The 17,856-nt window shown below is 39.5% G+C and overlaps 1 protein-coding gene across 3 annotated transcripts in view; it reads left to right on the top strand.

Annotated features, from left to right (window-relative positions):
• The window catches only part of slc39a11 (solute carrier family 39, member 11), an 84,525-nt gene that overhangs the window by 7,057 nt on the left and 59,612 nt on the right, over positions 1-17,856 (top strand). For all 3 annotated transcript variants that reach the window (XM_076033852.1, XM_076033854.1, XM_076033855.1), the window contains one exon: positions 7,880-8,038. In XM_076033852.1, the coding sequence (XP_075889967.1) occupies positions 7,880-8,038 (159 nt within the window). The remainder of the gene's footprint in view (positions 1-7,879; positions 8,039-17,856) is intronic.

Below are 17,856 nucleotides of genomic sequence, written 5' to 3'. Positions count from 1 at the left end.
TGCTTGATCAGTGGCTGGTGAGGAAAATGCTGTCAGCTTCATTCTGTCTAGGCATCTTGATGTATTGAGAGCCGGAGCAACAGAACATGGTTTCCCACGGACAGTTATTCAGTCCAAAATGTTCACGCTATTCTGAGGCTTGGCTCGCTTAAGAGGCCACACATACTGTTGGCACTTTTTCTCTTTAAATTCAATTATTGTGCTGAAGCAATAAAAAAACAACCTTGGGAATGCACACATTTGTGTAACTTGGATTAAAAACTGGTGTTATTTGCCATTAGAGGAAATCTTATGTAATTCGAACCATGCCACATTTTCGCAAGGTGACATAACTCGCACAGATTTGCCCAAACACATTTTCAATGTTTTATTTTGTAGGTTTTTGCTCTGTGTAAAACATGGTTGAATGTCTGAAAGATAATACTCATAATTGTGATACTATTGGTGAACCGGGAAACACAAACGGCCCTAAATGAATGAATTAATGAATGATTGCATAATCACTGCAAAGAGTCACGTAACTTACGGATTTCCACACATCAAAAGCAACAGATTAGTTGCACAACACAGTGTGTGTCGTTCAAGTAGTTCTCTTTCTTACTCGATGGGTTGGCTGACAATAATTTTGACAATTATTTAACTCCGTTTGGCTGCTAGATGTAAATCTTACCAAACCTAATGAACATGATGTTTTGATTTCCGTTATACAGGCAAACTTAATTTGATCTTCTCGAAACATTTTAATGCACATGTTCAATGTAAAGCATAGCATGTTCTCTAACAAGGTGATCATCCTCAAAAAAGCAGTCCTATTCTTCATGCTGTTCACATTTGATGCCATGAGGCCAAGACGGTGCCTAACTAAAAGGTCACGTGAAAAGCTGTTAAGCCATTGGCTCTGTTGAGCTATTGATGTGGTTTGTATTAGCTTTGTATTGTATTTTGTTGTATTCATCTCAAATATAAGTATTTGAGACAAAGAAATGAACCCTACACGCTTCTATGCCCTGCATTCATGACATATTATTACTGTAGCATGGACGTTTTACATTTTTCATAAACTTCACATGAAAGTGCAGTATTACTAACTTAAGTGTGTATGTCTTCTTTCTATCTTCTTTCTTTTCCTAATGTGCTTATTCAAATTTGGGTAAGAACATTTTGTTCTCTCATCTAATTGGTATTGCTTCATATTCTGGCACATTAAAAAAAGAAAAAGAGATGCACAGCAGCCTTTAAATAGCTGCTGGGTCACCACCCCGGGTTTTATAGTTTCAAGGAAGCCAGACACGCTCAAGTTCTCACTTGTCATTTGTCTTTTTTTCAGTAAACCTAACACAGTGTTCCTTTTCTTAACTGGCCTACCAAATAAACACCACTCCCCCCAACCAGTCAAATGCAGTAATTACACATTTGTAGTGACTTCATCTCCAATCAGGAGTCATAGAGAAATAATGACCAGATGGGAATCGGCACCTTTCTTTTCAAAAGCCGTCACCACCAGCGACTTCTGCTTCTTTTTACTGGCACGTTGCAATGAGTGTTAGTTGTGTGTTACTGGAAATGTAATAAAAGGAGCTAATCATACATTCCTAGCATCTCAACAACTTCAATCAAGACGCATTTTTTGAGCAGACAAAAATGGCAACTTGTGTCTCTGCCTGGAGTCTCATCTGTTTTTGATCGAGTAGCAATGGCAGGGTAGAATTCATTCGTGAAGGAAGAGCTGAACTCTGCTGTGTCTATGCATTAACTATTCTGATTGCAGCTGCAGGAAGTAAGCACAGCATGTTTGTCCCTGTGCATGGCTGAATGCAGAGCAAATCAAATTCGCTCAAACAAAAGTTAATTCAAAATTTTACCACCGTGACTGTCGCTAGGATCTGACGCAGCTTTCATCAACACTTCCAGTCGGTCTGGAGACGTGACGTTATCCTTGTATTATTGAGTGCTGCAGGCTATTTTCCCCCTCCAGCATACTAAAACACCCCGCCGCCTTATATGCTGCTACTTGAAAATGGGCTGAATGTCACAATTTGCATTATTATCCAGAGAAACGTATATTACTTTTACCTTCAAACAGTTGTTTGCTGTTTGCCAGAGTGCAGGCCTGCAACACTGCCTCTTCTGTGGACGTTTTCTCAGTAACCACAGTTGGATGGTTTTCTCCCGGAATAGAACCTTTATACCCACCTGGAGGTAACTAGATGGTGAATCTAGTGGCCTGAAATAATTATGTGGCTGAAGTGCATTGGACCCCCCCCCCCCCCCCACCAACCCCCCAAAAAATAAATAAATAAAATAAAAAAAAGATTGGGAAACCATCCCACAGGCCCAGGCATTGACTCCTCAGCAGCACAGGAGCTGTGTGGTTGAAGAGGGGCACAGGTTTTGAGGTTAAGAGTTCGTGTTGCCGGGTGTAACCAGGCCTTTTCTCATGAAGTAAATGGATGCCTTAATCCAGAGATGCACTCTTATGCAAAATATAGAGAATTTCTATGCAAACTCAATTTTTTTTGCGTATAAATTGAGAGGTATGAAAGCAAAACCAGTGTTAATACAGAGTGACTTTAATATACAGGCGCGCTGCAAATCTATTTAATCTGAATTGTTTTTGTTTTTTTTGTTAGTCCAGCTTCATTGATCTCAGCTGGAAAAACTAAAAACTAAACCTGAAAAAACAGCGTTGTTGTCTATTGTGATTGCTTTTTGCCACTTTTATCCAGATTATTCCCATATGATACTGTCACAGCAATAAGTGACCCACTGCATGATCACAGAGAAATAGCCAATGCAGACTAATCAGTCCCGTAGGTGCTCATACCCGCCAAGGCATTTCTAAAATTTTATCAATCTTTGTTCCATTTGGTTTTATATTTCATCCGACACTCGTCCCTGTGTAGATGCTGTTTCTGTTTTGTCTTTACTGGCGGAGCTTTGGGTGACTCTTGGGGTGATCCCTGTCTTTCACTTTTTGACACTGACAAGTTTATCTTTGTTATTACTTTTGAAGGCTTTCACACTAGCGACAATTTAAGAATCAACCTTCCAAAATGAAAGATAGGGAAAAGGTGTAGTTACAGAGAAACACAAATAGTAAACAGGCTCCACTTACTGTAGACCATTAAACTTATTGGCATAATTTAAAGATATAAAACATACTGCCCAACCATTTATTGATTGATTGCTTTCAGCATAAAACATCAGTTGTCTGTAAAATGTTAGGAGTACAATAAATACTTAAACCAAGCAAAACTTATCACTGGTAGCATTTTAACCTGCCAGTCCTTCTCTCACAGACCTCAGAACACAGAACATTAGCAAAGTAAATTCAAATGTTTAATTTGTTTGCCTGTGGCTGGGATACTTAGTTTTTCTTCTTGAGACATAAGGTAAAAAAAAAAAAAAATCAGACAGCAATGCATTTTTCCCAACTGACAGAGAAACAGTGAATAAGCTGGATCTGGGAGGGTGTTTCATCAAGAAGGTTGGCAGTTTAATGTAGAATGCGTAATGTAGACAAATGTATTCCGTGTGAGGAAGGAGGATGATTTGATCAAAGTGCAAAGAAAAGGATCCCCCCTTAATGAGAGAATGTCCAATCATGAGGGATACCATGAAGAGAACAGAAATTGCATCTTGACAAGATGAAGCACGGCCTTGGGGTCCAATTGAGTCTAATCTGTATCTGTACCAATAATGGGATGTGGACTGAAAGGACCCCTGAGAAATTTCTGGATGAATGTATAACTTGAATTAATAATGTCCTGCACCCTTCAATGCTGGAAAGCACTAGGTTTTTTTTATTTGACCTTTTCTTGATATGGAGTTGAGCAATATGTTTTTAGTCTTCAAGCTTATTTTGGCCCATCGACTAGTGAAATGGCATTGCTCCTGGAAACCAAGAAGACGGCATGTACCCCTGACAGTGAGGAAATTTTTTCCTCTACCGACAAAGCAGTTCTGACTGCGGATCTCAGTGGCACCAGCCTGCAAACTTTTTTTCCAGCCTAAATTTAATCTTGGTTTACCAGCAGTCTGCGTCCATGTTTAAGAATCACGAGAACGCAAAGGAAACTTTTTCACAGTAGTCTTCAAGAAGTCTATGTAAATTTTACAGCATCAGCTAAATCTATTTCATATCCTTATAGAAAATGGGTTGCATTTACTCTTCGCAATAGGTGTGATAATCTTTGCTAGGTTTCACCGAATTTCACCAAAATGAATTAATCAGACATTGTGATTTGATTCTTATTCTTATCTGTAAATTAAAAGTAGAAGCAAACAATTTAAGTTTTAAATTAATCTCATTGTCAAGTTTCTAGTATTGCTATTTAAAAGGGTAAATACAAAAACATTCTTTGTTTTGTTAGTACTTTGTGTGCCTGCCATTGGATGTGTGTGATCTTTTCAAGGAAATGTAATTAAGATACAGAGGTGTCAGAATGAGGGCAAAGAGTGAAATCATTATGAATACTTACTCAAACGCTCCAAAAGGAGGAACAGTCTCAGAACATCATTGCTGGATGAGCTGTTATCAAGTGGCCTATCAGAACATAGTCCTTATCAAATATGTATCAAGATTATCACAAAAAGCTTCAATTATTACACTTTCTGAGTTATGATTCAAGAAGAGAACAGAAATGTATATGTAATGTATAACTTTTTCTGTCTGGATCAAAGATCACACACATGATACAAAAATGCTCAGTCCGTTCCAGGCTAACAGTTCAGTGAGGAAAAGTATTTCTGATGTTTTAAAATAAATTATGCTTTAAATCTTCCAACACAGTGCATAGAACACTGTGAAAGAATAATTCTTTATCTTACTGAACCCAACACATTCCCAAATAATTAAAAAAACTGACAGAGAAACGGGCAAAATTTTTATCAATGGTGGTGCATTGTATAAGTGCACTAGTTTTAAAATTTACAAAGGTGAGCATAGAGATAGTTTAGCCTTTACGAAATCATCCAGTCGAATCAGGCTGTGGGTTTAAAGCAGGCATGCCCAAAGTCTGGCCCGCGGGCCAAATCCGGCCCACCAACTGATTTTAAGTGGCTTTACTCGGAAGTCTTCAATCTCCACCGCTGGACTCCCCGATGCGATCTCAGCAGGACCCGAACGATCGCGATCTCCAACACTGGTCGCCACCGCCTCGCCTGGTCTAAAGCAACCCCAGCCTTTAACATAAAAAAGAAATAAAAAGCCTGATTAACTAAAAGGTTCAGTAATTGGGTACTGGCATAAGTGCTACACTGGCATGTCTGTGTGTTGGAGAAAAAGAACAAATAAGAAATTAAAGTGTTTTGGTAGTAATGAGGTGAAAAGAGAAAAGATTATTAGTTTGAACCATTTCTTTCTCGTGTTGCGCTAAATTACTGTGGTGCTGAGAGGCATTTCATCAGAGGAAGGACTACTAATTGGGATTTTGCTACATTTGTGCAATGAAAGTTTTTTATTTGATGATATAAGACATAGTTTTGTTAGTGTAAACTATGAGGTCCCTTATGTAATAAAGATGTCTTAATCCATCAGTATTTCCACTTTGTTTTTCACCTTTGAGCTTTGGAAGCCACATTGGCAGGCATTTTTTTTTTTTGTCTCAATTAATCGAGGGCTTGTTCCTAATTTACATGTAGGCAACTCCTCACCTTGAGTCAACAGCAATGGTACAAGATGTTCCCCTGAGTGCAGAATCGACACTTGACCGAAAAAGAGTAGAATGTTAATAAGAGGAGAGCCTGTGGGAAAGAGACCCTTATTCCTTCAGGTGGTGTTTTTTGTAGCTGCGCAGACTAAAGGGGAGAAATGCTTAAAATTCAAACGGTGTAAATTGAACCATCTTAGAGGTAATATACGTTTATCTCAGTGCCATTAATGATTTAATATCAAAAATATTCTGTGGTCCAAAACCTATTGAAATTGTTTCTTTTCAACCGGGACTCTCATGGAGCAGCCTCATATTTGATGATCAAAAAACAAGAACAAAAAAAAAAAAAAACATCTTCGGACAGATGCATATTCAGCCCCCTGTTTACATCCTCCTGCAAAAATACAGTATATGTGTTTTTTAGTTTAGAAGCTTGGTGGCATTGTCACCATGTTTGGCAGGGGACAGAAAACAAAAGGCTGTTCCAGAGAGTGACAGATTTTTATGAGGCAAAAATGAGACATTGTGATTGGAAAGATTTTCAGTTTGAACGATTCTCTAAAAATCCTCATTGCCAGCCTGATATGAAGAAGGACTATACTGAGTTGAAATTGTTGGTTGTGGCAAAAACTGTCGGTTGAAGCAAAAGCTGGTTCACGACTGAATTTCTTTTTGGGTCAAAGTAGCCAAACATAGAAATACATGCAAAGAAATGCATGCATTAAATTGTACAGCTGGTCATCTCTCTTTTCTCTCTCCTGTTTGACCACAAAATTCTCAAATTAAACCAAATGAAGCATTGCTACCAGGATACTGCTTCACTCATGAAATGGTTTATGACCCTTTTTTCTTCATGATTCTTTCATTGATTGCACAGTGTATGTAGAGTGGATGTATAGTACAGAGTCACATAGAAAACAGTCATTACTGTAATTGTCATGTTTTCAGCTACCCCAGTGAGACTCGAGCCCAGGGAGAACCATATGGATTGGTGATGGGGCGGAGGTCTGACTAGATACATGCATCAAGTCGGACACCCGCAAATGTTGGACGCATCAGGCATCCAGCATTTACCACGTAGTCCACCAAGTATAACACGTCTCTGAATACTTAGTTGGAAATGATCGAACTTGGAGGTTAAACGCAGGACTGCTCCCTTCACCGTAATTCACCAGCGTGCGTCCATAGCGGTGCCCCGTAGGTGCTGTCAAGCTCTCTCCTCCTCAGCGCCCACAGCTGAATTTGTCACACCCACACTCGCACTCCATCGCTTACGGACGCAAGAGCCGCTGCCATCAGCACGTCACTCACACTGTCCGAGACGCACGCGCTACTTGGACGCGGGCCAACGCTGCCTGCATGAGAGCCACATGCAGTCATTGAAAGAGCCAAAGATGGCTTTGCCAAACAGAACCTATATCTATTTTTTTCCCCCGTTTATTTTCAGTTGCTGTATATTTGCCGCCCTTAAAAAAATGGATATTTGTTTTTTTTTTTGAGATGATAGAACACCTCATACCTTAATATCTGCAATCGCTGCCAACTTTGCAGATGCTATTTCATTTTTGAGCATTGGCTGCATAAGTGCAATTGGTGATCTCTTAATTAAAAGTGGCAATTCATCCTGTTCCTCTTGACAGCAGAGAAAATGTAAAACCTCACAGGCATTGCTTCATAGAAATGATTTGTTAATACCACCGCACTGCTTCACTGATTCAGATCCCCCATAATTATACTTTAGAACCCCATTCTTGAAAAAAAAAAGTAAGTAATTGTAATTATATTGAGTATAAATTGAATAGGCATACTAATGTTAAGGTGCAAAAAAATCAGCAATTCATTGTGATAATAGTAGAGTGAGAGTGAGAGAGAGAAGAGTCTGTCGTCACCCTAAAGAATGATTAAAAGCAGTCCGTGGGTGAAGAAAAATAGAAAATGACGCAGTAGGTGTTGTTGGGAACAATAAGCCCAAAGAACAATAAATACCTCTTTCATCATTCACAAGCACTCAAATGATGAATTGTGCACAAAAAACTCCATTGTCTCATTTCACAGCAGTTATTTTTGAAGTGACATTTAATGCACATTTAATAAAACTGGTTGATGTTGCTGAAGTCCAGCCGTGACAACGTTACTCACCGCTCTCATTAAGATTTACAAAACTGAAGAATCTTTCTCTTTGCATTTGTTGTGTTGTTTTAATGTTTGTTCCTCCCTCTCTCTAGGTAATGTTGGCTGCTTCCTACTGGTCGTTGTTGGCGCCAGCCATCGACATGGCAGAGGATTCTGGGAAGTATGGCTCATTTGCGTTCCTCCCAGTTGCTGTGGGATTCGCGCTTGGAGCAGCCTTTGTTTACTTTGCTGACCTGGCCATGCCCCTATTGGTAAGTGCTTATCGCCTCTCATGCCAGCAGTAGAGCACTTGACGTAGCTGGTGCACGCAGGTGTGCATATCTTAAAGAAAAACATGCAATATACGCTCATGCTGAAAACTGGAAATACACACAAAGAGAACCCTTGCTTTTCAAAGAGATGTCAGCATCGGAAACTGAAGGAGCAAAACCTCCCTTCTTCATGATTTGATATATATCTATTCAATATCCACAGACGTCACACAATTTCCACAGTAATATATCTGCAGGAAAAATGAGTGAATCACTGGAAAAATTACTGAATAATACTTACTTGAACTGTTGAGCTACTAAAGTTGTCTTTGTCATGGGATGCGGATCTCCAGGTCACTCTGACTTGTACTTTTAAAGCCAGTGTTACCATTTACTTTGGGGGGAAAAAATAGATAAATAAAAAAACGTTTGAATTCTGAAGGAACAGGTGAACATTGCAGCCTCTAGATGTTTCCCTGCTGTCAGCGCTGCACTCAGGCCCCATCTCAGTATGAAAGCTCTGTTGGCTTTAAAAGAGAGAGGGTGTTGGCGGGCTAGTTTCCAACTGCTCCCGATGTCATCTTGCGCGTCTTGTTTTGACAGCGGTTCATCTTGTTTGTCATTCTCTTTTCGCCCTTGTGGTTCCGTGTGTGTGTCTTGTGTTTTGACCTACAACAACCCTGTCATTTTCCCAAATAGTGAAATTATTCTTTAAATCTGCAAGCGTTTCACCACTTTCATCCTAAGAATGCAAATTTAAACATTTTGAGATACTAACTGATGAAGTTAGATCAAAAGTGAACACGTTGTCAGTGTTAATTGTCTTTATTGTGTAGTCTAGTGTACCGTGTAATGACAAAAGATCTTTTGTCATCTATTTACGTGTAATTCGTTTCTTATATTATTGATTACATTTAAATGGCTTCTGATAGATTCTGCAGATGTTAATGACTGAAAGTTGCGTTTCGTCTCAACTGAAAGTCACACCCAGACCTCTGCGAGCAGAGCCCGTGCAGCGGTGAACAGCTGTTGCCTTAAGCTCCTGCAGTCACACCAGGATAACGCCACTGACTATTTAATATGAAGGAGCAGCTTACACGTCACATCCATGCACGTTCATGCAAGATGACACACACACTTTTGTTTAAACACAATGACGGCATAAGAAAACACACATGCAACTCGGTATGGAGTGTGAAAAAAGACAGTACAGAAAGATGCATGCCATTAAAAAAAAAAAAAAAAAAAAGGGTTTGTGTATCAGATTGGCTTTGGCAGTATTGATGGCTCTCCCGCATGCTTTTCTTGCAAATGCGCGCTGTGGTCAACAACATGGATTGAATGGGACTCTGGGCTGACAGCTGTGTCATGATCATGTCAGAGAAATGGCTAAAGGAAAACATCCAGGGCACAGTTACAGAGCTTGTGTTTTCAGAGAGCCGGAGTCTCTTGCACGCAAGACTCCGGCAATGGTGACAAGATAATGAGGGGCGTGTGTGTGTTCGTAAACAACAGTTACTGTCATGGAGAGACACTGTTCTGCAGACATGTTGCTCAAGCACATTAACCCGGCAGTGTTTTCACTGTGGCACAGGACTTCAGTCTGTACTGTCTAAATTGCACAAAAGCATCCAGATTGAAAGGAGGGCGAGACACTGGACTGGGTGGACACAAACTTTTCATTCGATTGAGTCCTCACAGCCACGCACCTCAGATGATGCGTTCACCTGGCCTTGTTTTATGACCTGAACCAGAAGAGCAAAAAAACTACATGAAAACGGTTCCGGGACTCAGTAAACTGTCTCTACGCTTTTGGAACGCTTCAGGATACAAGGCGAAAAATTTTTCAGCAGCGTGCCACTACAGTGTTGTCGTAGAGGGATTAATGCATCCAAAAAGAAACTACAAGCTGCGCATTGAGCAGTGTTACAAGGTAAACAACAGTCGCAGCATGAGGCAACAACGAAACAACAAATCCAGTCTGCCCTCCACGATCAGCTACTCATTTTTTGCCCTGTTTGGGAGGGTCTGCAGAACGTCAACAGCAGGAAGGCCTCAGGCCTAGATGATGTCCTGCGTTGAAGGCAATTTCTGCTGATGACCAGATGCACTCATGATTCCATCTCCCTCGCGCTTCACACTGCTCTCAAAAACCACCTCTATCAGGGTGCTGTTTGTTAACTCGCCGCTCACACGCTCAACCTGATCACCCATCTGTACAATTGAAGCAAAGACTGTCATACCAGCAGAGCCCAGCGTGTCAGACTGGCAGGCCTGCCCGCCTTTATCAACACTGGCACCCCCAAGGTTGTGTCCTTGGTCCGCTTCTCTTCTCACTCCTCAGAGAAAAACAACATTTCGATGGTAAACGGGCTTGTCTTCTGAGAGCATCTTTTAAAGTATATTGATTCAAAGCACATTGTCATCTTTACTCGTTCACAAATACACAAAAAGTCATTCTCGTCACAGAGGTCTCATCCTTCACAATCACTTTCGGAAACCATTACAATTAAATGTTTAGGTAGATACAAAATAATTGACTTCAGCACACTAGCCTACACTAGCCAATATTCAGTGTCTTTACTTTCTAAACCGAACACTAACAAACTGAAGAACCCAGCTATCCTTATGTGCCTTTAGGCACGTAAAGATAACCATGTCATCTTCCCACTGCGTGGCTCTTGTTTCATTTTCCTCTCTTACATCCAGAAGCACAGCAAGCAATTTTGCTATAACTAAAAATCTGTTTGCCATAGGTAGTGTATTAATTATGTTATCCTCTAGGCCCCCGTATGGCTTGTGGGCCCAGAGAATCATCCATGCAAGAAATCAGCCAACTTTTTATTTATTAAGAACTGTAGGCAAGCCTGGCATATTAAAGAAAAAAAAAAGAGGAACCAAAATCTCACGTAATGGCTTCTACTGTTTACCAGAAAGTATTAAAAGGGTAGCATTTTGTCTCTTCAGAATAAGTCTTGCCATTTATAATTGCTGCATTATATGTAATATTTGCATTATTTTCTTTTTGCTCCATTTTATTAGAAGCGTTGTCGATACAACTTAGTTTTCAAGTTCCATCATCTATTTTAAATACTCCTTTTTTTCTTTTTTTTTTTTTTTTACATTTTTACATTCCCATTACTCCCTTCCTTCATCTCCTTTGACTTTTTCAGTTTTCCTACCATTTCCTGCTGGCTTTGTTTCTTTTTCTCTGAACATGCATTCTAGTCGTCTTTCTTCACGTTAAGCCCCATCTTTCCTTGGTGCCATGGCTACAGTTGTGAGGTGATAATAGTGAGCAGGAAATCAACAGCAGACACAGAAGGTGTCTTCCGTGCACACACACGATGGGGGGGCCATCTTGTTTAGACAGCTGCTGGTGCCACTTTTACTGGCTCTTCATCAAACAATGGAGTTGAATGGTAAAAAAAGAGGGGTGAGATTTTTGGAGAAGCAGTGCTGGTGTTGGGAAGGACTGATAAGGCAATAGACGGAAACAGTCTGGGAGAAAGATTGGATAAGAGCAATACGCTTACAAAGCCACTAGGCTTGGTAATGAAACCAGGTTACCAAGACACTGTTTGATGGTCCAACAGACATCTTATTTATCACCACTCTGTTTTCCCTGTTTTTTTCACACACATCTGTCTTTCTGACACATAAACCAAGGCTTCACAGAGAGGCTGTGACACAGTGAAGGTTACGAGAAGGATAACTGTACGACACTGTATTGATTTCAATGCAACTTTTGTCATTAGAAAAGAAATGGTGATGATAAAATATGTGGCTGATGTTATATTTTACAGACTGATAATTTCTTTCGAAGTCTAGTGTGTTTTGTTAAATCATGCTAATAAATATTGAAGCAAATTAAAAAAAAAAATGGTTATAGGAATGAAAAAATATAAAAAGCAAGAACTGAGTATCCATCAAGTAAATTCATGCCATTAGAAAGGCAGCATAAAGCGTAGTTACATCACCGGGCGGAAGAAGTGAAGGTAAACAAAACCAGCAGAAGACTGGAGAGATGGTTTCAGGAATTACTCTCTATTGTAAGGTTGTAATTATTTGTGGACAAGAGGAATTAACTACTGCAGTTACATTCACAGAACAATAGTTATAAAATACTGGAGTTAAGTCAAGTAATGGAAAGACAGCTTGTTGACCATCTGACAATAATGCTGGAAGACGGAGTGAGTGCTTAAGTGCAAAATAAGGTGCTTTCTGTAACAAGAGTGCCCAGAGCTACTCATTAATATGGAATTCATGTCGGGAACTTCTGATGACATTCAGCAAGACCCTCCGTCTCAAAGAGTTGAACGGAATTCTTTGGGAGAAAGAGAGCAAGCTATGCTGATGGAACTTGTATCGTGCAGATAGGGCAGAATAGTGAAACACATTGTCATCCTTTCCCACCACATAGAAACTGTACATGCTGTTCTATATCCTCCTAATTTTGGTCATTTTTAGGATTCATTTGATTCCCTTTTGCTGTATCCTCCAGGCAAATAAGTAGTTTCTTTTGTGCTGAAAGGCAGTCAGGTTTATTGGGTTTTAGTACACTTTTTGGTTTGTACCTTTACCGAAAGTACAAAGTGTTTCAAGGTTAGTTGGTTTGAGGGGACAAGATTACTCATCTTCAGCAGAATAGTGTTAATAGGGTAGATGTCAGTGGGAGGCAATTGAAGAAATGGAAAGATCAAGATATTTCACTACTTCCCAAACATTGCTGTTTAACCTTCACAGCTAATAGGTGAGAATATATTGTTTCCATCTATTTTCAGAGGCATGTCCACTCTGACAGGAACAAGTACTGTACTTTCTCCACTTCTTCTCCTAAAACTATCATGCTCATCTTTGCTGGCATCCTGTTGATTATTGCATGTAGGTTTTCTGCAGAGCAAACATATGTCATCATCCTGTCTACTTTGAGTGGAGAATGTTTAATCCTACTGGATTGTAAAATGTTTCTCTCACAAAACTAAGACATTGTATCAGACACACTATTTCAATATCAGACCACTTCTCCTCCCAGAAGCTCTGCCAGAGGTGAGAGTTAAAGGAGGGCATACTTGTCCCGGAGGACTCCGCATGCTGCTGACAGCTGCTGGAGGGCCTAGCATTTTGTAGCACTCGCCGAGGCAAAAACTCAGATGTGGGAGGATTCGATGAGATCTTGGAAGATGACTTTCAATTGGCTCCGAGGAGATTTTGGCACCTCAGGGCGGCAGGGAGAAAGTTACTTCCTCACATTGTTCACAACTGAGGATATTGTCTGATGGTGGAAGAGCTGGTGGAAGTGGATGGGGAGAGGGTAGTTTAGGTTTCCTGTTAAGGACACTGACCCCGCAACCACTTCCTGTTTTTTTGGGGGCATTGGTTTTGTTTGTGTGTTATTTTAGCAATATTTTTTTTGCCAAAGAGTTCTTTCGTAATTGCTGCAACTTTTGTAAGTCTGCAGTCATGAAGCAATAAGCTCTCGCCATACTTTGCAGGTTGAACAATGCTGTACTGTCCCCTCTTTGCCCTCTTGGATGAATATGTTAGAATAGCTGTTAGTTTGAAGGAAATGTATTTTCTTTTTATAGTTTTATTTGTTGCAACCTTTTTTGCATTCAACTAAACACGGGTGTTGCAAATTGAAAGCATATTTTCAGGGGAAAATAACAATCTGAGATGATGAATGTTTTGCTTCTGAGTTGGTAACAAGTCTCATGACCAAGATGTCAAGATGAAGCACTTAATAAAATCTCACACTCAAAAACATCCTTGTTTCATTACTTTTCAACTCTGTTTTCTGTTTGTTTGCAAAGTCTAAACCTAAGTTTAGCCTCACCTTAATCCACACCTTTCCCAAAGGTAAGCAATACAGTGGCTCAAATTGGTAAAGACTAATCATGTAAGCTAGGGCTCACATTGTCATATTTACACACACACGCACACGCACAGGCACACACACACACACACACACACACACACACACACAGACCAAAATCATGTGGCTTGTGTGAAAACATTGACTATTTTACTAAGTAACAAAGAGTTTAGATTTTTTACTGTTTCTTTAGAATTAGATATTTTTTAGCGTGTCCTTTGATTGACAGCTTTTTTTTTTAAAGTGTGATACAAGAAGCCACAGAAAAGCACATTTTCTACCATTTTCTTTGATTGACAGGTCTCTTTTAATCTAGTTAGAATTGACCAAGCTTTAAAATGGCACCTGCCATTCAAATACAGATGCATTCAATTAAATACTACTTTGACCAAATTGTCTTTGAATGTTTCTTATCCTCATTGGAGAATCTTAGCCTCTAGGGTCTTATTTAACTTCTCAAACAAATGTTTTATTAGAATAAGTTTGAAATTCAATTTTCTGAAACAATACAAACATTTTTTTTTATTTGAGATAAATTTGACAAAAAAATCATCAGGGTTTGGGGGCTAAACTGTCAGCTTATGAACTACTGCACTACAACACTACTGGCCCCCAAACACCTCCACATGAATGGTTCCTGCATCACAATTCTTTGGTTTAATTTGACGTGTGATTTGCCTACCCGAAGGTAACTCTAATCCCTGCCAATTTTGGTAAAGGTCAGATGGCAGCTTTAATTGAATTGGCTTTTCACTGGGGCTCTTGTGTGATTGCTTCAATTTGCATGATTGACGTGGAAAGGGATTCTCCGTAAGCATTACTGGTATTGTAATTTTCGCAAACTGCACCCACCCTTTAATGTGCCCAGAACATGAATGTCTCTCACAACTGTCGAAGAACCGTTTACTTTTCTGCTTACTCCACTTTCAAAAGCTGCATTCGAGAACACAATTCTGGACATAAGCCCTTTACGTGGCGCCTTGCTCGTACTTCTCCCGTCGTCGTGAAAACACTCTCTCATGCGACCTTGTTTTTTGTTTTTTTTAATACCCTAAAACATGTTGGAGGGGGAAGATCCATTCTTAAGATCCAAGCTCCGTTCTCAAGTTATTTGGTCTGTATTAATCATGTCTTGGCTAGTCTGTTGTTAGCCCTGTCCATGGCTTGTCCAATTAAATCATGGGATTTGCGAATGCAGAGGTATCCAAGTGTTGCTTTGTGATATAAGGCTTGGCTAAAGGCCGTAAAATGTTTTCAGCGTGTGCGGCACTATTTAAATTAATAAATCTCCACGTTTGTCTGTGATAAATGGATTCCGCATAGTCCTCTACTTAATTGCCCATTCAGTCAAGTACATCATTTAAGAAGCTTAAGACCTTCAACTCCCCCAAATCAAAATTCTCATCACTCTTTTACTTGCAGTATTTATTACATTTTTTTTTACCTGCCAGAAAGTTGAACTGTGTTTCTTCTTTTTGTTGTCTCTGTCGCATCAGTTTTTTTTTCCAAAGCATTTAGACAATGTTGCGCTTAAATGTTACTACATTTAATGTGTCACTCTGAAAATGCACATTAGTACTTGTATAAGGTTAGACACGATGAAATACACTCTCATTTGGCTCATTGTTACCGTTTGTCTTCTCTTTTGGTGACATTTGTGCATTATATTGGTCAATGCTGGGTAATATTAGCCATATCCTGTGTTGGCAGATTTAGAAATTACTGCTGGTGAAATGCTGATATTTTATTTTGAGTCAACAACAGACAGGGAAACAGTTTTGATATCAAACCATAATTTGGCTGCGGTTCTTGTTTTCATCCTCTGGTTCAGAAGAATTTTTTTGCAATAACCATGTAGTTAGATTGGATTTTATTCCCAAGAACAAATAAATGAAAATTATATTAGCAATTCTTCTCTGAGTGACCTTAGGCGCCCAGTTCCAATAATGTCTTCCCTGTATGATTGATAAAGCCAGTGACTTCAATAGAATCACGATGGGAAATCAGTTGTTATGGCCTGTTTTTAGGAGACTTTATTGGAGAATAAACCTTAAAGGATCGAAATGAAGTACACAGATAGTTAAGAGCTTAAGTTGGACAGATTTCTTTACTGCTACTGTGGGATTCTTGGAAGCGATAAAGGTTCAGTTTCTGTTTGCTTATGTGTCAGCCTTTTAGTTTGGCTTAACTTGCACGCTTCTATCAATTTTGTATGATAAACAAGATGCAAATGACAATTACCTTAGTTGACCTTTCAGAGTTTTGTGAGACATCAGATGGCAGGGACTAACATGATACTGCATGCAGTACACTTTCCTGACATTTATATGCTGTGCACTGTTACTTTTTGGTACTGGGCATGCTTGCTTAATTGTCATCTTTTCCCACTGTCTAGCTAGATATGAACCCTTACATGAAGCTGTGCAGCAACATTGCCTACTGCGCATGATGTCACTAATGAGTTGCTCCCTATGAGAAATTTGCACTGAAATCTAATTCCAAAAAGCAGGCCATCCATCCATCCATCCATCCATCCATCCATCCATCAATCCATCCATCCATCCATTTTCAAGACCCGCTTCTTCTTGAGCTCAGGGTCAGGAATAAGCTAAATCTTCTTTGTCGTACATACTGCATAATATGTATGCATAATACATAATACTGCATAACATAATGTCGTACATACTGCATAATAAAACAAGTCTGGGACACGATGGATTTGATCATATGACATGTCCAACGCTGCTGCCTGCACTTGGTAGCAATGACTGACTAGCAATTTGGACTTTCCTCCGACGTGAGCATCAGTATGTTTGCAAGCTAGCGGATGCTTGTATTAGTAAGCAACGCCATTAAATTTCTTCTACTGTGCTCAAATATAATATATTATATAATATAAGATATATAATTATGGATGGATACTTTATGGATGGAAGTATCCATCCATAAAGATGAATACTTCACATCCACAGTTTCTTACTGTGGATGTGACATTATTACTATTATCATTTTACTTTTCATCACAGTTTCTTTATTGTATTAAGTGTTGACCGTTGCATGGATGATAATAATACCGTTCTGCTGCCAACAAAGCTTTTTTGTTAAGTGTTCAGAATAGGCACCTTTCATAAAAAACATATTTATTTAACACGTTTTTCTTTGCTGCATAAACACATATATCTTGCTCATATATTTGATGCCTTCAGTATCTATCTGCAGTGTAGAAAGTTGTATAGAAAAAAAAATGCGTGAGAAGGTGTATCCAAACTTTTGACTGGTTGTGTATATATGCATGTCTTCTATATTCTTATACTATCTTGAGTCCTGTTTGAAAAACTTGGAAAAGGGGCTTCTTCTGCGGCATTACGATAGATCTGACAAAGGTCACTTACAAAGGTGGCGCCTCTGTTGGTTTTTTGTTCGAGTCACATTACCTGGTAAACACGCGGCTAAGATAATCACGAGCGTCTTGTGTTGGTAATGAGCTCATTGTGAGCCCAACCAAGCAATTTAGCTGTTGGGAAATGGCAAGACAAGTAAGACAGGATGTTGATGGTGTGTTCTCCTGTTATATATCGCAACTAACAAACTGCTCAGCTACGTATTGACCACCTAACTGCTCATGTTGAGCACATCCGTCAATGACGTGCGTGCGCGTGTCGGTTGATGGTGTGTAGATGTGTCCTGCCATCATTTGCTCTTGCTGCATTTCCACTGATTGTACATTGAACATTCCTGTTCAACTTCCTACTTTAGCATGTATTTTTGAGTACAACACACTGCATGTGTCAAAAGGATTTGTATTCTCTATATCTGCAATTAGAGTCACAAGCACCAAACAATTATGTGTCCTGCTGTGTTCCTGCTGCCTGAGCGCAAATAACATTTCTTTTACCATGGGTGCAATTAATTTTAGCGGCTAATGTATCTGTCTGCCTGCAGG

Source organism: Nelusetta ayraudi, unplaced genomic scaffold, assembly GCF_046127955.1.
Source record: "Nelusetta ayraudi isolate G7.1 ecotype Tasmania unplaced genomic scaffold, CSIRO-AGI_Nayr_v1 ptg000042l, whole genome shotgun sequence".
Taxonomy (NCBI): Eukaryota; Metazoa; Chordata; class Actinopteri; order Tetraodontiformes; family Monacanthidae; genus Nelusetta; species Nelusetta ayraudi.
This window is presented reverse-complemented; position numbering and strand designations above follow the sequence as displayed.